The 21,868-nt window shown below is 47.7% G+C and overlaps 2 protein-coding genes across 21 annotated transcripts in view; one reads left to right on the top strand and one right to left on the bottom strand.

Moving 5' to 3' along the window:
* Positions 1-21,342, top strand: part of LOC137524120 (uncharacterized) — an 83,619-nt gene extending 62,277 nt beyond the window's left edge. For both annotated transcript variants that reach the window (XM_068243655.1, XM_068243654.1), the window contains 2 exons: positions 7,342-7,632; positions 16,764-21,342. In XM_068243655.1, coding sequence (XP_068099756.1) covers positions 7,342-7,632; positions 16,764-17,083 — 611 coding nt within the window. In that variant the 3' untranslated portion in view covers positions 17,084-21,342. The remainder of the gene's footprint in view (positions 1-7,341; positions 7,633-16,763) is intronic.
* Positions 1-21,868, bottom strand: part of LOC137524117 (uncharacterized) — a 515,954-nt gene that overhangs the window by 347,748 nt on the left and 146,338 nt on the right. For 13 of the 19 annotated variants that reach the window (XM_068243637.1, XM_068243636.1, XM_068243632.1 and 10 more), the window contains one exon: positions 13,195-13,294. The exons of the other annotated variants lie outside the window; for them this stretch is intronic. The gene's annotated coding sequence lies outside the window, so the exon portion shown is untranslated. The remainder of the gene's footprint in view (positions 1-13,194; positions 13,295-21,868) is intronic. 19 annotated transcript variants of the gene reach the window in all.

Below are 21,868 nucleotides of genomic sequence, written 5' to 3'. Positions count from 1 at the left end.
ACTGTTAATTTTAAATGTAAAATAATATTTTTTTTTATTAAAAATGTATGTTGGTGCAGTTTACTATTTGGCCACAAGATGGCCACAGTGAAAAAAGTCCTGGATGCGAACGATCTCGCATCCAGGAACTTAAAAGCAGGGTAGATGTTTCCTGGGGGCAGAAATACCGCGCTCTCTGGAGAGAAAGCGTCGGTATTTCTGCGGGGAAGATAGATCGGTGAATGGGAATTATATTCCCATTCACTGATCGGGGGGCTAGCAGCGGGCAGCGAGAGCGCGCGCGGGGGCACGCCCGATCGCCCGCACGAGGCGGCAGCAGCAGCAGTGCCTATCTGGACGAGGAAGCTCGTCCAGATAGGCCGAACTGGTTAAATCTATATATATAAAATCGGATGTATGTGTGTGTGTGTGTGTGTGTGTGTGTGTGTATGTGCCGTGATCACTCGAAAACGGCTTGACCAATTTGAACGAAACTTGGTATGCAGATCCCTTACTACCTGGGATGATAGGTTCTGGGGGTCTCGCGTCCCCCCTGTACACGTGGGCAGAGCTACAAACAGCAAATCAGATTTCACCCATTCAAGTCAATGGAAAAAATGTAAAAGGCTGCCATTCTCACAGTAATCAAGCCAGAGTCCCCACACATGGCACGGTTGGTCACTTGGTGACCGAGGTTACAAATCCAGGAAAAGTGGGTGGAGCATAAGACAGCCAATCAAATTTCAGCCATTCATTTTAAATGGGAAAATGTAAACTGCAGCCATTCTTAGACTGTTAATCGCAGGGCTCTCAAACTTGGCACAGTTGGTCACTGGGTGAATGAAATTAAGATTCAAGAAAGTGGGTGGAGCCTACAACAGCCAATCAAAATTCACCTATTGATTTTCAAGGGGAATATTTAAACTGCTGCCACTTATGGCAGAGGCTTCAAACTTGCTACTGTCGGTCATTGGGTGACTGGGGTTCAAATTCACTAAAGGGGCGGGGCCACGAACAGCCAATCAGATTTCCTTGGTGGATAAACTGCTTCCATTCACACATTTTTGATGCCAGGAACCTGACAGCTCACAAACTTGGTCATTGAGTGTCTGTGTGTCAAGGTTACAACAAGTGGGTGGAGCCAAAACCAAATTTTCCCAGGGAAAATATAAACTGCAGCCATTAATACACCGTTAATGGCAGGGTTCTCAAACTTTGCACAGTTGGTCACTGTGTGAAGATTTTGGAAGGTGGGTGGAGTCTACAACAGCCAATAAAAATTCCCCTTTTGATTTTCAAAGGGAATATTGAAGCTGCTACCATTCTCTTACACTGTTCAACAACAACAACAACAACAAATAACATTTGTAAAGCGCTTTTCTCCCGTGGGACTCAAAGCGCATAAGCATGGCTCCGACCATCGTGGTACAGGGGAAGAATTTTATAAATCTGGAAATGCCAGGCTAAACAGGTGGCTTTTCAGTCTGGATTTGAATAGCTCCAGGGATGGTGCTGTCTTTACTGGGTGTGGTAGGGAGTTCCAAAGAGTAGGGGCAGCATGACAGAAGGCTCTGTCTCCAGATTTTTTGAGGTGCACTCTGGGAGTGACCAAGTTTATAGAACTTGCTGATCTGAGGTTGTGAGAGGTGTGGTGCAGCTTCAGCAAGTCCTTCATGTATCCAGGGCCCAGATTGTGCAGGGATTTGAATGTCAGCAGTCCAATCTTGAAGAGTATTCTCCATTGTACTGGTAGCCAGTGCAGTGAGCGAAGGATCGGTGTAATGTGACAGTGGCGAGGCTGGTTTGTTAGCAATCTGGCAGCAGCATTCTGCACTAATTGCAGGCGACGCAAGTCTTTTTTGGGGAGGCCAGCATAAAGGGCATTGCAGTAGTCCAGCCGTGATGTGATGAAGGCGTGGACTAGGGTTTGAAGATCCTCTGGGGGAATCAGATGTTTAATCTTTGCAATGTTCTTCAGATGAAAGAAGGAAGATTTAACTACAGATGAAATTTGGTTTCTGAAACTCAATTCCCCATCGATTAGTACGCCAAGGCTGCGCACAAGGTTGGAGCTGTTTATGTCTGAATTCCCAATCCTGATTGGTGTTGCTTTAGGATAGAGCTGTTTTGATGGCGAGCACTGGCTTTGGACAAACAGGACCTCAGTTTTGTCAGCATTCAGTTTCAACCAGTTATCATTCATCCATGCCTGAAGCTCAGCTAAGCAAGAGTTTATTTTTGGGGTAGGGTCTGTTCCACCAGGTTTGAAGGACAGGTATAGCTGTGTGTCATCGGCGTAGCAGTGGTTAATAGCAGACGCCTCAAACCTGGTACAACTGGTCACTGGGTGACTGGGGGGCGAAGCCACAAATATCCAGATTTGTTTATTTTTCAATGGGAAAATACAAAGTATTGACACCAAGGACCCCAAAGCTGATAAACTTGATAATTGAGTGACTGTATGTCAAAGTTATAAAAAGTGGGCGTACCAACAACTACATTTTTAACATGGCAGGGTTCCCAAACTTTACACAATTGGCCACTGGGTGACTGGGATGAATACTCAGAAATGTGGGTGGAGCCTAAAACAGCCAATCAAAATTTACCTATTGATTTTCAAGGGAAATGTTCACATTGCTACCATTCTTACACTGTTAATGGCAGACGCCTCAAACTTGATACAGTCAGCAGTGGTGTAGCTAAGGAGCTGTGGGCCCCGATGCAAGTTTTACAATGGGGCCCCCCAAGCACTCTATACATAACAATTAATAATGGCGCACCAAAACCTGCCAATGGCAACTACAGTGTCAGAGGTGCAAGAAGGCGATGGGGAGCAGCTTGTTAATGATTAGCACTATTCAAAGCATCTATAGAAGTGATTATTATCAGCAGAGGACCAATAGAGAGCTAATTCTGCAGTTAAGGAAAGGACCCCTCGGGCCCCTCTGGCCCAAGGGCCCCGATGCGGTCGCAACCTCTGCACCCCCTATTGCTACGCCCCTGACAGTCAGTCATTGGGTGACTGGGGTCCAAATTCACTAAAGGGGGTGGAACAAACAGCCAATCAGATTTGTTAGATTGATTTCAGCCATCCTGTTATTGGCAGGGTTCTCAAACTGGGTGGGTAGGTGACACAGTTGGTCACTGGATGACTAGGACTAATATTCAGGAAAGTGGGTGGAGCCTACAACAGCCAATCCAAATTCACCTTTTGATTTTCAAGGGGAATATTTACATTGCTGCCATTCTTACACTCTTATTGGCAGAAGCCTAAAATCTGCTACAGTCAGTCCTGGGAGACTGGGGTTTAAATTCTGAAGGGAGCGGGCCAAAAACAGCCAATCAGATTTGTTTAATTTCAATGGTAAAATGCAACTTATTGATGCCAAGGACCCAAAAGCTCATAAAATTGGTCATTGAGTGACTGTCACGATTACAAATAGTGGGCGGAGCCAAAAACAACTAACTTTTTTCATGGGAAAATGTAAACTGCAGCTATTCTTACACTGTTATTGGCAGGGTTCTCAAACTTTGCACAGTTGGTCACTGAGTGACTAGGATTAATATTCGGAAAAGTAGGTGGAGCCTACAAGAACCAATCAAAATTCACCTATTGATTTTCAAGGGGAATATTGAAACTGCAGTCAATCTTACACTGTTAATGGCAGAGGCCTCAAACCTGCTACAGTCGGTCGTTAAGTGTCTGGGGTTCAAATTCAGTAAAGGGGTAGAGCCACAAACCGACAGATTTCTTTGCTGGATAAACTGCTTCCAGTCACACAATTTTGATGCCAGGAACCCAAAAGCTCACAAAATTGGTCATTGAGTGACTGTGTGTCAAGTTTACAAAAAGTGGGTGGAGTTAAAAACAGATTTTTCTGGGAAATTGTAAACTGCAGCCTTTCTTCACTGTTAATGGCAGGGTTCTCAAACTTTGCACAGCTGGTTACTGGGTGACTGGGATTAATATTCAGAAAAGTTCAAGGAGAATATTAAAATTGCTGCCATTCTTGCACTGGTAATGGCACAAGCCTCAAACCTGGTACAGTTGGTAATTGGGTCACTGGGGTTCGAATTCAGAAAAGGAGACAGAGCCACAAACAGTGAATCAGATTTGTTTTATTTCATGGGAAAATACAAAGTATTGATGCCAAGGACCCGAAAGCTCACAAACTTGGTCATTGAGTGTCTGTGTGTCCAGGTTACAAACAGTGGGCAGAGCTAAAAACAAATTTCACTGGGAAAATGTAAACTGCAGCCATTCTTACACTGTTTATGGCAGGGTTTCCAAACTTTGCTCAGATTAATATTCAGGGAAGTGGGTGGAGCCTATAATAGCCAATCAATATTCACCTGTTGATTTTCAAGTGGAATATTTAAATTGCTGCCATTTTTACACTGTTAATAGCAGAGACCTCAAACCTGCTACAGTTGGTCATTGGGTGACTGGGGTTCAAATGCTGGAGAGGGGAGGAGCCACAAACAGCCAATCTGATTTGTTTAATTTCTATTGGAATATACAAAGTGAAATACATACCCGGCAACGCCAGGTCATCAGTGGGTGGAGACAAATACAAGTTTCACTGGGAAAATGTAAACTGCAGCCATTCTTACACTGCTAATGGCAGGGTTCTTAAACTTTGCACAGTTGGTCACTGGGTGACTGAGATTAATATTCAGAAAAGTGGGTGGAGCCTACAAAAGTGAATCAAGCTTCACCTATTGCTTTTCAAGGGGAATATTTAATTGCTGCCATTCTTGCACTGTTAATGGCACAAGCCTTAAACCTGGCACAGTTGTTTATTGGGTGACTGGGGTTCAAATTCAGAAAAGGGGGTGGAGCTACAAACAGCCAATCAGATTTTTTTCCATTTCAATGTAAATTATTAATACCAAAGACTGCAAAGCTCACAAACTTGGTCATGGAGTAATTGTCTGTTAGGGTTAGAAAAAGTAGGCGGAGACAACACCAGCCAAATACATACCCGGGCAATGCCGGGCAATCAGCTAGTAATATACTAAAATTATACATACCTGGGGCTTCCTCCATCCCCATCCACACAGATCGTTCCCACGCCGCCGTCCTCTGCCTTCTCTGTCTTCTTTACTGGGTCCTGTCGGGGTCAGTCTAAGCAAGCGCAGTGCACTCCCTCCGTACTGCGCAGACGCATGCGTAAGGCAGGTGCTGGAGATGAAAAGGGAATCACCGCGCATGCGTAAAACTGGCCGCATCTGGCGGAAGTTACGGGACCCGGTAAAAAAGACAGAGAAGGTGGAGGACGGCGGCGTGGGAGTGATTCGAGCTTAAGGGCTGGAGGAAGCCCCAGGTATATATAGGTCTTGTATTATTCGTCTCTGGTTCACTTTCAGTTAAATAAATACAGTAATTAACAGTGGCGTAGCAATGGGTGCAGAGGTAGCAACTGCATCGGGGCCCTTGGGCCAGAGGGGCCCCGAAGGGCCCTCCCTCAACTGCAGTATTAGCTCTCTATTGGTCCTGTGCTCATCGTAATCACTTCTATAGATACTTTGAATTGTGGTAACCATGAACAAGCTGTTCCCCATCCCCTTCTTGCACCTCTGACACTGTGGTTGCCATTGGCAGGTTTTGGTGGGCCGTATCAATTGTTATGTTAGGGGGCCCCGATGTAAAACTCGCATAGGGGCCCACAGGTTTTCAATACACTTACGCACAATTTGTTTTTTGCCCACAGTACATGAGTGCTAGAAAACCTCACTTCCTGCTTGGCTTTCATTCAGAAGGGAGATTACTGCGCATTGACCCGGTAACCCCAGGGCTGCTCGTAAACTACGCCAGTGCGAATCTACGCATCATAGTTCATAGACGAAGTTTAAAAACATCGCGTACATATTTCCGCGTAGTCGTAGTACTGCTATTCGAAGCTTCGCCCGCTACACATAGTTGACGTATGTATTGCGAAGTCAACTACGCATGCGGTAACTGCGTCTATACGGATCATTGTGCATGTGCAGAAATATTATTGCCCTTCTATAAGTATACAATTCCGCATTGGAAGGTGGAATGTACGCATATATTAGTTCACCCATGCGCATAGTTAGCAGATTATTGCGGAAATTTTTTCGCATAAGGGCATAAGCGTCCGCATACACTACGCTTCACACTACGCGAAGCTTCCATATTTTAACACGTAGTCTACGAAATTCAAACGTAGCGAAGTTTCTAATTTCGTAGCCGTAGTTTGCGAAGCGTAATTGCGGAAAACTACGCGTAGTTCCAGCGTAGCAAAGGTGGCTGACTACGACCATCCCTAGGTAACCCCCAAAGGTTATTTTCAGCATTGCGGTTTGATGATTGCATTGTACTGCATTGTTTCACCAATGCTGGTTAGTAGTGTGAAACTGCCCTATATAGGGACATAGATAAAACTTTAATACTGCTCTAAGTCCATAAGGGGGAAACACGATCTAGATGTGAAGTGGTTAACTGTTTGCCGACTGCTCCACACCAACTGGTGTGAATGCGATGGCAGCCCCAGGATTGCCCCACACCAATTGGCGTGAAGTCCTGGGGCGGGGTTTTTCATGATCGGCGTGCGCATTCCCACTTGAATGATAGAGCTCCACTCCGTCATCAGTTTCCCAGCGGCTAGGAGACTGTTAGATGGCAAAACCGTCGTCTACTTACATTGTACAGCTCTGTGATCTATGGCAGTGCTGTACTGGGGACAGCCGTGTCACTCGGCTGTCCCCTTGAGAGGCTCGGAGAGCGATCGTCTCTCATAGGCTGATGTCAATGAGAGCCAATCGCTGGTATTGGTTGGCGGGGGGAGGGAGGGGATTAAAAAAAATACAAAAAATAGTAATATTTATTAAGAAAAAAGTAAATAAACAAACATCCCATCAGGGATCAGAGCCCACCAACAGAAAGCTCTGTTGGTGGGCAGAAAAGGGGGGAATCACTTGTGTGCAGAGTTGTACAGCCCTGCAGTGGACCCTTAAAGCTGCAGTGGCCTAAATTGTAAAGTATAGCCTGGTCACTAGGGGAGGTGTAAACCTACAGTCATGTAGTGGTTAAACGTCTAGGAGCATTGTACCAGAGAAAAAATTTAAATCGCTCCAATAAACCAACCACTCTTTTCGAGAAGCCACTGAACTGTCTACCCTACAGAGCCTTGTACTTGCTACCTATTCCAGCTCACTGCTCCCATAATTCATAGTTATGAAGATACCCCTCAATACATTCCCTTACCTTCCCTCAATATAATATATATTCTCTATGCAGATCACATGGCTAAAGTGCATACACGATATAAACCGCATGTAATATGACGCTTATGAATACATTTAAGATATTTAAAATCTACCATCTTTGTTTTCAAGCTAAACCAGTGCTGCGGAAGCCCAGATGGACCATGTGTGGTGATAAGATGGAAATTTCCTTGGAACTTGACAACTTTTATCCGAGAGATATTGATTTTACCTGGAAATTGAATCAGGACTCATTAAAGTCTATAGAGAAATACAACCGAAAGAGAAACTGTTACAGTGTTGAAACAAAATGTACTCTTGCTGAAAAGGATTTTAAAAACCCGGACGTTATGATCAGAGTATCCTGGTCACACATCACCATTGACTCTTCAGAATCCATTGTGCTAAGTCCAAGACACCAAGGTATGTATTAATATAAAACAAACTTCTCATACACAAAGCAGTTTGATGGAACTTTGACAAATACAGGAACCTCACTTATATTCTTGCACACACTATACAGCTATTGTGTAGAGATGGCAGGTTCGCGTTCAGAGCCGGCCTTTGCCCTGAGCGACCGGAGCGATCACTCAGGGCACCGGAATGCCAGCTTCCAGGGGGGCGCTCCTGCCACCCCTGCCGCCCGGCCACATATATTAATTTGTGTGGCTGCGCTGGCTTGCTTTCTTTGGTCCATTGCGTCTGGCTCCGGCTCTGGCTTTGCCCCCTGGTGCCGCTGGGGGTGATGGGGGCGAAGACCAGCTACGGCTGCGGGTGGCACTGACTATTGGAGTCAGTGTGAGAGTGAGACTCCGAAGCACGCAGCACGTGTGCCAGCCACCCTGCCCTGTGTGACTCTCCTCAGTGAGAGACGATGAGACCTGGCTGCCATCATCTACTCTTGTGCCGGAAAGTGACCAGCAAAACAAAATCAAGGCTCCCCAACCTACCTACACTAAGGGGAAGTATATGCTTGTCATCCTATTCTATGGGGGGGGTAGTAGTAGCCTGACGATTTTCCCGCCGATATACAGCAGATTCGTTCACTGTGATCGAATCTGCTGTGAAATCGTCATGCAAATGCTGACCGAATGAATGATCGATTTCTGACCGAAATCAATCGTTCCTATCGATCCGTCCGTGTAGGAAGATTTCGCTCGATCGCCGGCGGGTCGGGAGTGCGTCGATAGCGGCATTTGATTGCCCGACGACCGGCGCTAGTGGCAATACATTACCTTTTCCGCCGGCGCGAGTCCCCGCTGTCACCTGTGCTCCTTCTCCGCTAGGCTCCTGTCCCGGCAGGAAGTATAGTAGAGCGCCCTCTACTGTTTAAACTTCCCCCAGCAGGAAGGAAAGTGAAGCTGGAGGAGCCGAGCACGGAGAAGAAGACAGCGGAGACCAGGGGAAGTAAAGGCAGCCATCGAATCTGATCAGTGTATGGCACCTTAAGCCTATAGGATCAGCCTAAAGAGGGGATCTTCATACAAGACTAGTAGGTGTAGGTAGGTGGGTGTGTGGGTGTGTGTGGGTGTGTGTGTGTGTGTACAGTGTGTGTGTACAGTGTGTGTGTGTGTGTGTGTGTGTGTGTATGTGTACAGTGTGTACAGTGTGTGTGTGTGTGTGTGTGTACAGTGTGTGTGTACAGTGTGTGTGTGTGTGTGTGTGTGTGTGTGTGTGTGTGTGTGTGTGTGTGTGTACAGTGTTTGTGTACAGTGTGTGTGTGTGTGTGTGTGTGTGTGTGTGTACAGTGTGTGTGTGTGTGTGTGTGAGTGTGTGTGTGTGTGTACAGTGTGTGTGTGTGTGTGTGTGTGTGTGTTTGTGTACAGTGTGTGTGTGTACAGTGTGTGTGTGTGTGTGTGTGTGTGTACAGTGTGTGTGTGTGTGTACACAGTGTGTGTGTGTGTGTGTGTGTGTGTGTGTGTGTGTGTGTGTACAGTGTGTGTGTGTGTGTGTGTGTGTGTGTGTACAGTGTGTGTGTGTGTGTGTGTGTGTGTGTGTGTGTGTGTGTGTGTGTGTGTGTGTGTACAGTGTGTGTGTGTGTACAGTGTGTGTGTGTGTGTGTGTACAGTGTGTGTGTGTACAGTGTGTGTGTGTACAGTGTGTGTGTGTACAGTGTGTGTGTGTACAGTGTGTGTGTGTGTGTGTGTGTGTCTACGCGAAGAGAATGAATGGGGGGCACCAAAATCTTGTTACGCTCAGGGCGCTGTGAAACCTAAGGCCGCCCCGTTCGCATTGGCGATTGAACGCAAACTTTATGCAAATACGACCCGCCCCCTATACTTCATCATTGGGCTAAACTTTGACCCTCTACATCACAGTCAGCAGACACATGGAAGCCAATCAGCCTGCCCTCCCTCCTGGAGTACTCCCCCTCCCCCCCCCCCTTAATAAAAGGCAACAGTGTCGGCCATTTTCTCACCCAGAGATTTTAGTGAGAGAAGGAAGAGTGGTTGCTGCAGAGATAGGGAATGCTTAGTTAGGCTCTTGTTAGCTTGCTCTTTGCTGATATTTATTGCTAAAAAGCACCCCAAAACAGCTCAGAGCTAATGTTTTTGTGATGTGTTATTTTTTTTGCATATACAGCCCTGTGTGTCGCAGCTGGCCTTTGCTAATTGCAATACTGTGCCAGGCCCAGCACATTTAGTGCCTACCTGTTAACTGCACCTGTGAGTGTGTGTGTAACAGCTGCACATTGTATAGTAATAACAGTCACCACATACCTGTGCACTGCACCTGTGTAACCGCACACAGTTTTATATACCAGTCCATGCATACCTGCTCACTGCACCTGTGTGTGTGACAGCTACATATTGTATTGTAATAACAGTCGCTGCATACCTGTAACTGCACCTGTGTGACCGCACGCAATTTTATATACCAGTCCATGCATACCTGCTCACTGCACCTGTGTGTGTGACAGCTGCACATTGTACTGTAATAACTGCATACCTTTAACTGCACCTGTGTGACCGCACATTGTTATACCAGCAGTCACTGCATACCTTTCACTGCATCTGTGTGACCGCACATTGTATTATATAGCAGCAGTCAATGCATCCATTTTCATTGCACCTGTGTGACTGCACATTGTTATACCAGCAGTCACTGTATACCTTTTCACTGCACCTGTGTGACTGCACATTGTATTAGTCAAGTCAGTGCATACCTTTCACTTCATCCCCCCCAATATGGACAAAACAACAGGCAGAGGCAGAGCCAGAGGAAGGCCACCCGGCAGGTCTGTTCGAAGTCGTGCTGACGTGATTTTGTGTGGCCCTGGACCAAAGTACAGTGCTCAGAAGAAGGCACGTGCCATCAACTCCCAAGATTGTCAGGGCGTAGTTGACTATTTAACACAGAACACCTCATCAGCCACCAGCACTACTACAAGCACCACATCTGCTCCATTTGACCCTTCGCAGGAGTTATTTGGTGGGGAATTAACTGATTCACGGCCATTGTTGTTACAACAAGATGACGGTGCTAAGCAAGTTACAACACCTCATATGTCTGAGTTAGGCGTCGCTATGGATGTAAGGTGTGAGGAAGAGGATGAAGTACCTGCTGATGGTGACGTTTATGAGGTGTCTGATACAAGCGAAGCTGTGGAGGATGATTATGATGATGACCAGGGACGTAGCATTAGGGGGTGCAGAGGTAGCGACTGAATCGGGGCACTTGGGCCAGAGGGGCCCTCCCTCAACTACAGTATTAGCTCTCTATTGGTCCTGTGCTCATAATAATCAATTCTATAGATACTTAGAATTGTGGTAATCATTAACAAACTGTTCCCCCATCCCCTTCTTTCACCTCTAACACTGTGGTTGCCATTGGCAGGTTTTGGTGTGCAGTAGCAATTGTTATGTATAGAGTGCTTGGGGGGGCACATTGTAAAACTTGCATTAAGGCCCACAGCTTCTTAGCTACACCACGGTGATGATGACACTGCCATGGATGTAACGTGGGGTCCTAATAGACATGATGACCAGGGGGACAGTTCAGAGTGGGAGTTATAGAGGAGTAGGAAGAGACGAGTGGCTGAAAGAAGCAGGGGAAACTCATCATCAGAAACAGCTCGTGGCAGTGTCCGGCAGCATGTATCGCCACCTATGGACAGCCAGCCAACGTGCCCTCCAACATCAGCTGCTGATGCCACCACCAAAGTACCATCATCCCAGGGCTCAGCGGTGTGGAATTTTTTTGTGTGTCTGCCTCAGCTGAGAGCAATGCTATCTGTACTCTCTGCCACCGTGGAAACACCATGACCCGTGTAAGGACAACTGCCTTACGAAGGCACATGACGAAATAGCACAAACGGCAATGGGAAGACCACCTGAGGAAAAGCAGCACACAAAAGCAAAGCCACCCTCCTTCTCCTCTTCCTCCTTCAGGTGCAGCATCTTCAGCCGCTTTCTCCCTTGCACCTTCACAGCCACCCTCCTCCATTCCGCCTCTCACCTTGAGCGGTTCCTGCTCCTCTGCCCACAGCAGCCAGGTGTCCGTGAAGGAAATCTTTGAGCGGAAGAAGCCAATGTCTGCCAGTCACCTCCTTTTCTGGCATCTGACAGCTGGCTTGGCGGAACTGTTAGCTCACCAGCTGTTACCATACCAGCTAGTGGACTATGAGGCCTTCTGAAAATTTTGGCCATTGGGACACCGCAGTGGAAGATACCAGGCCACAATTATTTCTCAAAAAAGGCGATACCCAAACTGTCCCATGAAGTTGAAAGGCAAGTGGTGTAATCTCTGGCACACAGCATTGGGTCAAGGGTCCATATGACCACGGATACCTGGGGATTGATTCACTATGCGGTGCTAACCTACTTAGCACGTCTAAAGTCTTTAGGTGCACTAACCAGGGTGCTAAGTAGGTTAGCACCGGTTTTCTCAATCAGATCACGCGCTAAGTACCGCGCGCAAAGTCCTATGCGCGCGCTAAGTCCCATAGGCTTTAATGGGCACTTGCCCTGCGCTCTGTGCAGTGTGCGCGTAAAGTTTTACGTGCATAAAGTTTTGCGTGCGTAAAGTTTTGCGCACGAAAAGCTCGTTTAAACGTGCTAATGGGTTTTCACAGGCGTGCTAACAGTTAGCACCACTTTGTGAATCAAGCCCCAGGTCTGCAAAGCATGGTCAGGGCAGATACATTACTTATACAGCACATTGGTCAACCAGGTGACCGCTGGCAAGCAGGGAGTACGTGGCTGTGCAGTAGACCTAGTTGTGACACCTCCACGACTTGCAGGCAGGCCTGCTGCCACCTCCTCTCCTTCTCCTCCTACTCCTTCTGCCACATCCTCTTAATTGTCGTCCTCCTCCTCCTCCTTGGCTGAGTGGCAGTGCTAATCTACTGGTGCTGCGATCTCCTCTCCAGCTACACACCCCCAGCTCCCCAGGGCCTATACTGCATGCCAGGTACGACGGTGTCACGCCATCTTGGACAAGTTTTGCCTTAAAGCCAAGAGTCACACTGGAGCAGCTCTCCTGGCTGCTCTGAACAAACAGGTGCATCAGTGGCTGACCCCGCACCAACTGGAGATCGGCAACATGGTGTGTGACGATGGCAGCGATCTCATTTCGGCTTTGAGTTTGGGCAGGTTGACACATGTACTCTGCATGGCACATGTGCTGAATCTAGTAATTCAAAGATTTGTGTGTAAGTACCCAGGCTTAGAGGACATCCTGAAGCAGTCCAGGAAGGTGTGTGGGCATTTCAGGCGTTCCTACGCGGCCATGGCACGCTTGGCCAATTTTCAGCAGAGAAACAACTTGCCGGTGAGGCGCTTGATTTGCGATACACCGACTCGCTGGAATTCAATGCTCCTGATGTTTGACCGCCTGCTACAACAGGAGAAAGCTGTCAACGAGTATCTGTACAGCTACGGTCAAAGGTCAGACTCTGGGGAGCTGGCCATTTTCTTGCCGAGGTACTGGACACTCATGCGTAATGCCTGCAGGCTCATGCATCCGTTTGAGGAGGTGACTAACCTGGTGAGTCGCAGTGAAGGCGCCATCAGTAACTTGATCCCATATGCTTTCTTCCTGGAGCGTGCCATGCGTAGAGTGGTGGATCAAGCTGTGGACAAGCCTGAACAGGAAAAGGAGAAAGAGTTGTGGGAACTATCACAACCAGAACAAGATTTGTCATCAACACCTGCGGCAGCACAGAGGAGGGGGGAGGAGGAGGAAGAGACGTCTGAGGAAGAGGAGTCAGATGAGGAAGGAGTTTTTTTTTAAGAGGAGGCGGCGGAAGAACAACCGCAGCAGGTGTCGCAGGGGGCTTGTACTGCTCACCTTTTCCCATGGTATTGTTGGTGGCTGGGGGGAGAAGGAGAACTTACCTGACATCACTGAGGAAGAGCAAGAGGAGATGGATAGTAGTTCGGCATACAACTTTGTGCAGATGGGTGCTTTCATGCTGTCCAGCCTGTTGAGGGACCCCCGTATAAAAAAAACTCAAGGGGAATGACCTGTACTGGGTGGCAACGCTACTAGACCTTTGGTATAAGCACAAAGCGGCGGAGATCACTGGCGTAACAATAGGGGATGTGACTCAGGCCGTCTCGGGGGGGCCCGGGGCCCCCCTAGGGCCCGCTCAGGAACTTTTGGGGGGCAGGAGGGGTCGCAGCATAAGAGGAGCTCTCCTCTCAGCGCTCCCCCTCCTGCAATCATTGGTGGCAGTGGGCAGCGGCGGCGGCAGGCTGAACACATTGCCTCCTTCTTGCCGGAGGTCTTCCGATCTCTAAGAGCTTCATGCAACTTCCTGTGTAAACACCTCCCCACCGATCTGCCACACTCTCCTCTTATGCTGCAACCCCTCCTGCCCCCCAAAAGTCCCTGAGCGGGCCCTGGGGGGGCGGATTTTTTTTTTTGCAGTGGGGCCCGGGGATTTATAGGTATGCCCCTAGTGGAGATGTTACCAAATCAACAGAGGGCAGAAAGAATGCAGCACTTGCAAAACAAGCTGGCAAGTATGCTTAACAGTGCGTTTAAAGGTGATGTCACAGCACGACGGAATAAAGGTGCCACTGCCAGTAATTCTCCCCCCATGTCCACGCAGGCAAGGATAGGATGCTCTAGCGATCTCATGGTGATGTCGGACATGCGGACATTCTTTAGTCCAACGCCTCGCCTTAGCCCTTCCGGATCCACTCTCCACCAACGCCTGGACCGGCAGGTAGCCGACTACCTGGCCTTAACTGCGGATGTAGACACTCTGAGCAGCGATGATAAACCCTTGGACTACTGGGTGTGCAGGCTTGACCTGTGGCCAGAGCTGTCACAATTTGCCATACAACTTCTGTCTTGCCCTGCCTCAAGCGTCCTGTCAGAAAGAACTTTCAGCGCAGCTGGAGGCATTGTCACTGAGAAGAGAAGTCGGGAGGCATTGTCACTGAGAAGAGAAGTCACCTAGGTCACAAAAGTGTTCAGTACCTCACCTTTATCAAAATGAATGAGGCATGGATCTCGGAGGGCTACTGCCCCCCCGAAGACTAAGTCAGTCCCAACACACAGCATCTCTGCCTGCACGCTGTGTGTGACTGCCTTCTCCGCCACCACCAACAGGGTCCAGGACTCCAGGTGGATTCCTGAATTTTTAAGGCCACTGCTAGCAGCGGGCGCTAACAAAAACAATAATATTTGTTTCTGGTGCGTGTACATGCCTGGCTCATTTTTCTGGCTGCACTGCAGCAGCAACAACAAAACAAAAGGCATGTACATGTGTCAATTCCCCTTCGTGATCGATACCTTGCCGCGGTGAAGGGGCTTGCATATCACAATGAAGCAATGACCGCCGGCTATATGAGTGTGTTGGGGCACACCTGACCCAAGATAATAAGGTCGTTGCTTCATTGTGAACAGACCAAATTCGATCAGCTGGACAGTCACTGTTCTGTCATTCAGCTACCTCAGCCTGGCGACCATATGGGCTTGAAAGCCGCCATCACCTGCACTCTCGCCTGGTGTGCACCAGTCCAGCACGGCCATCACTACACAAACTGCTGTTTGCGGTGCGTTACACAGTGAGTTTGGTGTGTCAGTGTGAAGCAGTACCTTAATTACACTACCTGATTGATGAATACACATGCAAGACGTTTTAAAGCACTTTATGCCTCCACTGTAGCATGCAATGTTATTTCTGCCCTTAAAACCCTGCTTTGCGTCAAATCTGCAATTTTCCCCAGGACTTTTGGCATGTATCCCACTCCGCCTTGCCCCCCTCCAAGTGTTAGACTCCTTGAAACATCTTTTCCATCACTTTTGTGGCCAGAATTTTTTGAAAGTTCGCCTGCCCATTGAAGTCTATTGCAGTTCGCATGGTTCGCACGAACGCAAACTTTTGCGGAAGTTCGCATTTGTGGTTCGCGAACCTAAAATTGCAGGTTCGAGCCATCTCTACTAGTGTGAAAGTCTCAGTGAAGTGATACTCTTATGCTGGGAATACATGGTTTGTTTTCAAGCCATTTAGTTGGCTCGATAGATAATTTTCGACATGTCCGATCTCCCGTTTGATCGTTTCGATACTCGATATCTCATAGTGGTGAATAGAAAAAGATAAGAAAAACAAGCGGAAGATAAGAGGATTGACTGCATAACCCAGAAGCAAAAACAACCGAGCGCAGAATCAAGCGGCAGAAACAAACCGTGTCTTCCCAGCATTAGCTCTTCAGTTTTTAGCTCCTAAAGCATTGTACACATTGCTGATCTTGTGAATGAGATCTCCATGAACCTTTACAAACCTTTTGTACAAACGCTGATGGTTCAGGGGACAGGAAATAAGTGACAGCAATGAAAACTTATGCTGGGAATACACGTTTCGTTTCTGCCGCTCGATTCTAAGCGCAATCGTTTTTGCCGCTCGATTCTGTAGTCGATCCTCTTCTGCTCGTTTTTCTTATCTTTTTCTATCCACCTCTATGAGAAATCGAGCAGCGAAACGATCGAACGGGAGATCGGACATGTCGGAAATGATCTATCGAGCCAACTAAATGGCTCAAAAACTAGCTGTGTATTCCCAGCATTAGACTACACAAAACAGTTCTTGTGCAATCAGCTCAATGGTACCCCTCAATTCAGAACACAACTCCTCTGGATGTAATCATCAATGTTAAACTCAATCAGTATGTTTGCGTTCTTCCATAACTGGTGGGTGCCAGGTAGAGCAAAATTACAAAAATAAAGAGAGAGCACAAATGGTGAAAATAATTTAGAATTTTTTTACACTTACTAAATGTTGATTGAAATGTTGGCAGAGGTGGACGGGACCATGTGGTGCGCTGGTGATGTCACAACGCATTTCAGGGTATCCATGCCTTTGCTAAGTGCTGCCAAACTCAAAAGTCATACCGAGAGTCCTTTCACTATTGCCCAGGCTCTGGGTTGGACTGGTAAGTGTAATATTTCTGCGCGTTAAAGCAATTAAATGATCCTTTTAACATTGGAGTTCTCCCTTCGTATTTGCATTTTAGAAATTAAAAGTTGACTAGGTTTTAACCCTTGTTCAGTCTACAAAGGATTTGTCTACTGTTGTCTTTATGATTTTAATATATTTTCAGATTTTCCTTGGCGTCCCAAGGTGAAAGACATTAAGCTAATGGGACGGCAACTTGGGACACTGCAGTGCGAAATCCAGAATTACTACCCTAACACTCTGAGCGTATCCTGGTTGGTGAAGAAGAAGAATACAAGTGATGATGAATATGAAAGTCTTGAAAAGAGGATTTATGATGGGAAAAGGCAGAGAAATGACACATACTACACGAGAGCAACCTGCAAGCTTGACCCAGCTTTCATCTCATGCAAAGAAACGAGAGTTATGTGCAGGGTGGAGCACATCAGTCTGGAGAAGCCCATAGAGAAACTGTGGACACCTTAATCAATCCATGAGACTTAATTTTTATGGATTTCTAAAAACAATATGCAAGGAGGGCAGATATTAAACACTGTTGTGACAGTGATCCTCTAAGCCCCACCTTGCAAATAACATTTCCGTTTTTCAAGACTGCAGTCAAAGTAAGAGCCAATTTACAGTGGCATCACTCAGTGACAGTATTGACTACCCAGATAACCCATGTCCACACACAGACAGATATCTGCCACCGTGAATTTTTTGTCAGAAAATGGCCTACTGTGAAACTCACCTCTCTGGCGGTCCAGTGGTGGGCACTTTGTTCTTCATGGTGTCAGCTGACTCAGTCCTCGGAACTCTACTGGGACAACATAGATGCAGTCTGCATGTCTCCAGGGGGCAGAGTCACAGCACTGGTGTGATGACCAGGATTATTTAAACTGTATCCAGTGCTGTTTAGTCTTTATGCAGCTGTGACATGTTGCCATGCCGATCAGCCTTGTGACAGTTGCATTGTCACCCAGCCAGGCAGTCCTGTCAGTCTCACCAGCCACCCGGCTAGCAAGTCCCATCAATACTTGACAGCCAGTTATTTCTGTCCCTGCTATTCCATCCTGCCAGTTGTTCCTGTCAAATTCACTCAGTCAGTCCGTCGTTTCCTTCCAGTCCACCCTGCCAGTTCCTTCCTGTCTTTCCTAGTTGTCCCTTCTGCCCAGTCCTTCCTTTCGATGCCCCTTGTTTAGTCCAGCGAGCCAGTCCCTACCATCCTTTCAATATGCCCTGCCAGTCCCTCCAATCTACCCTGCCAGTCACTCCTGTCCTTCCAATCTTCCCTGCCAGTCCCTCCCGTCCTTCCAACCTGCCCTGCCAGTCCCTCCAATCTGCCCTGCCAGTCCCTCCAATCTGCCCTGTCAGTCCCTCCTGTCCTTCCAATCTGCCCTGCCAGTCCCTCCTGTCCTTCCAACCTGCCCTGCCAGTCCCTCCAATCTGCCCTGCCAGTCCTTCCAATCTGCCCTGCCAGTCTCTCCTGTCCTTTCAATCTGCCCTGCCAGTCCCTCCTGTCCTTCCAACCTGCCCTGACAGTCCCTCCAATCTGCCCTGCCAGTCCCTCCAATCTGCCCTGTCAGTCCCTCCTGTCCTTCCAATCTGCCCTGCCAGTCCCTCCAATCTGCCCTGCCAGTCCTTCCTGTCCTTCCAATCTGCCCTGCCAGTCCCTCCTGTCCTTCCAATCTGCCCTGCCAGTCCCTCTAATGTGCCCTGCCAGTCCCTCCGGTCCTTCCAATGTGCCCTGCCAGTCCCTCCCGTCCTTCCAATCTGCCCTGCCAGTCCCTCCTGTCCCTCCAATCTACCCTGCCAGTCCCTCCTTTCCTTCCAATCTTCCTTACTTGTCCTCCTGTCCCTCCAATCTGCCCTACTAGTACCTCCTGTCCTTGCAATCTGCCCTGCTAGTCCCTCCTGTCCTTCCAATCTGCCCTGCAAGTCCCTCCTGTCCTTCCAATCTGCCCTTACAGTCCCTCCTGTCCTTACAATCTGCCCTACTAGTCCCTCCTGTCCTTCCAATCTGACCTGCCAGTCCCTCCTGTCCTTACAATCTACCCTACCAATCCCTCCTGTCCTTCCAGTCTGCCCTACTAGTCCCTCCTGTCCTTCCAGTCCCTCCAATCTGCCCTACTAGTCCCTCCTGTCCTTACAATCTGCCCTGCCAGTCCCTCCCGTCCTTCCAGTCTGCCCTACTAGTCCCTTCTGTCCTTACAATCTGCCCTGCCAGTCCTTACAATCTGGCCTGCCAGTCCCTCCAATCTGCCCTGACAGTCCCTCCTGTCCTTACAATCCGCTCTGCCAGTCCCTCCTGTCCTTACAATCTGCCCTGACAGTCCCTCCAACCTGCCCTACTAGTCCTTCCTGTTCTTACAATCTGCCCTGCCAATCCCTCCTGTCCTCCCAGCCCACTCTGTCCTTACCATACTGTGGGAAGAAACGAGTTGCAATCTATGAGAGTTTTGTTCATTTGGACCAATACCATTACCGTTCTTAACTTCACCATTGAGATTTTTTTCCCACGAGAGGAGGTAAGTTTATCCTTACCTTCTCTATTTTAACTGCTTTTAATAATTTCATTTCACTTTGGCCCCTCTGTACCACGTAAATAATCATGTCTAGGGAAGGTCGGAAAAGGCAATTATTATCGAAAATGCTGACTACCGATTCTGGGGATTTCTGATTTCCAAAATCTGTTTTTTATTACAATTAATTAATTATAATACTTCTGAGTATTAGATAAATTATAGAGAATGCACAATTTTACATAGTTAATTGGAATACCATGGAAATTTTAGGTCAATCACAAGACTCACATATGCTCAGTAGTATCCGAGTCTTGTGATTGGTCGACAATTATTTAGCATTTTTTCGCAGAAAAATTCTGCATTCTCCGAATGGTCCAATGCTTCCGAGTGACGCAATAGTGGCATAACATGGTGCGACTTTTTCCTTCCATTGTGTTGCTTTCCTGTTTTTACAGGGACTGTAACAGAACCCCCAATGTGAGCAGGGCCTTAGATCTCCAGCCTAATGCTGGGTACAAACTATAATATTTTCTGGCCGATTTACTGTCAGATTGATTATTTCCAACATGTTCGATTTGCTTTCTGAGCGATTTCCTATTTAAGGCCCGGTTCACATTAGCATTCCAGGTCTGGCTTCCCTGGACCCGGAACGCTCCGTACACAGCGGATGGTGAATGGATACATTAATCAATGTATCCATTCACACTCGTGCGCCGTCCGGATCCGGATCCGATCCGGGAATGCAGCTCCGGGACGATCCGGCTTTTTTTCCAACATGCGCTATTTATCAGTCCGTCCCGGTGCGGCTGCGGACCCGGGCCGGATCCTGACCCTTTGCATGCGGCCATGCAACGGATGTTTCTCATCACACTGGCAATAGGACCGGATGCTTCCAGCACCGGTCCTATGCCACTTGGGGGGCCCGGACTACACGCCGGTATCCCCTATGCTTGCGGATCCGCAACTTGTGCCGCCTTGTGGCCACCGCAGAGACCCGTACGGTCTCTTTGCGGCCCCCGGACCCCCGGACACTTGCGGACTCGAACCGCAAGTGTGAACGGGGCCTAAGTTAACGGAAATCGATCGGAAAGCAAATCGAACATGTTGGAAATAACGGATCTCACAGTAAATTAGATTTAGCATTAGAGTTCCACCTTGAGTCACCATTTATTTTGAATTTTTTTCACCAATGTCACACAGATTAATTTTAAATGTAACTAGATGCTGTTGTTTCTGAAGAAACCACATGATGTTGGCTTGATGTTTGATTGGCTGTATGTGTCTCTGCCCACTTTTCAAAAATGTTAACACCAGCCACCCAGTGACTGACTGTACCAAGTTTGGGGTCTCTGGCTTTAACCACTTAAAGACCAGAGGTTTATACCCCCTAGTGACCATTTTTCACAACTTACACCCAAATTATTTTATCTCCTTTTCTTCTCACAAATAGAGCCATTTTTATTAATAAAAAATAGCGAAATTGTTGACTTTTTTTATCCCCCCCCTCCCCCTTAAATTGGCCTTACACTACGATGCATACACTACACTACACATATATAGCCATATGACTGTGAGGCAATAGATTGTGAGCTCCTCTGAGGGACAGTTAAGTGACAAGGCAATACTCTGTGCAGCGTTGCGTTAGATGTCAGCGTTATTTGCACACTAAATTGCCGCTGGCAGGCTGATCACTGTGCTCCGCAGTGTGTCACATTAGACTGTGACTATGGTAGGGACAGTTACCCTGGGCGGGACAAATGGTGGGCTACTATTAGGGCCGGTATACATCACTTCCCATCTGCTAGGCAGAAGTTGTAAGTTTGGTGGAGCTCATCTGCATCTCACGTCTGTGGGAGGCGGTGCTTTCCTCCTTTGTTGATGGCGGCGGTTATTGGTTATCTTGCGTGACGCGGGACGCAGGGCTTTTAGAACGAGCCTGGTGACACACGGATTGGTGCTTCTACTTGTGGGCTTGTCCGCCCTGTATTGTTTGGACAGCGTTACGTCAGGTAAGTAGTTTTATGATAAATTTGCATATTAAGCTACTTGTTCCCCATCAGGTCCGCCATTTGTTCCGCCCAGCTTGACACTGATTGCTGTTTTTACTGCTGATGGGCTATTTAATGGTGTCTTCACGTTGTGTATTTTTGTGGCTTGTGCAATTTGAGAAAGGTCTATGTCCAAAACAGTGTCTGTCATTGCTGCTGCTACTTGCCTGACGCAATAAAAGAGCTTATTTACTGAATTTATGCGTGGTGACGATCCATCCTTGGAGAGTGCTTACGGGGAAGCTCCATCACCTCTGACATTGGCCCATAGCTCCGCCCCTTCAGTAACTCATAGCCCCACTCCTCTGGTCAAACGTGGCTCCGTCCCTTTTCACCAGCCACTACTAAGCCCCTTGTCCTATGGTGGTGCCTGGCAAACTCTCCACAGGGGACACACAGAAATTCAGCAAAGAAACCTGCACCACACCAAGATGTAAAATGCAGGAACATTTATTATGCACATCCAAAAGACAGACAAGGTAGCTGATGCGTTTCAGACACGCAGGTCTTGTGCTCCAAGCTGAGCTATGACTAAGGACCTGTGTGTCTGAAACGCGTCAGCTGCCTTGTCTGTCTTTTGGATGTGCATGATAAAAGTTCTTGGATTTTACATCATGGTGTGCTGCAGGCTTCTGTGCTTAATTCCTGGTGAAAACAAATTAAGGTAAAATGGGGCCAAGGAAAGGTAGAGGCATTGG

Source organism: Hyperolius riggenbachi, chromosome 7 (assembly GCF_040937935.1).
Source record: "Hyperolius riggenbachi isolate aHypRig1 chromosome 7, aHypRig1.pri, whole genome shotgun sequence".
Classification (NCBI taxonomy): domain Eukaryota; kingdom Metazoa; phylum Chordata; class Amphibia; order Anura; family Hyperoliidae; genus Hyperolius; species Hyperolius riggenbachi.
This window is presented reverse-complemented; position numbering and strand designations above follow the sequence as displayed.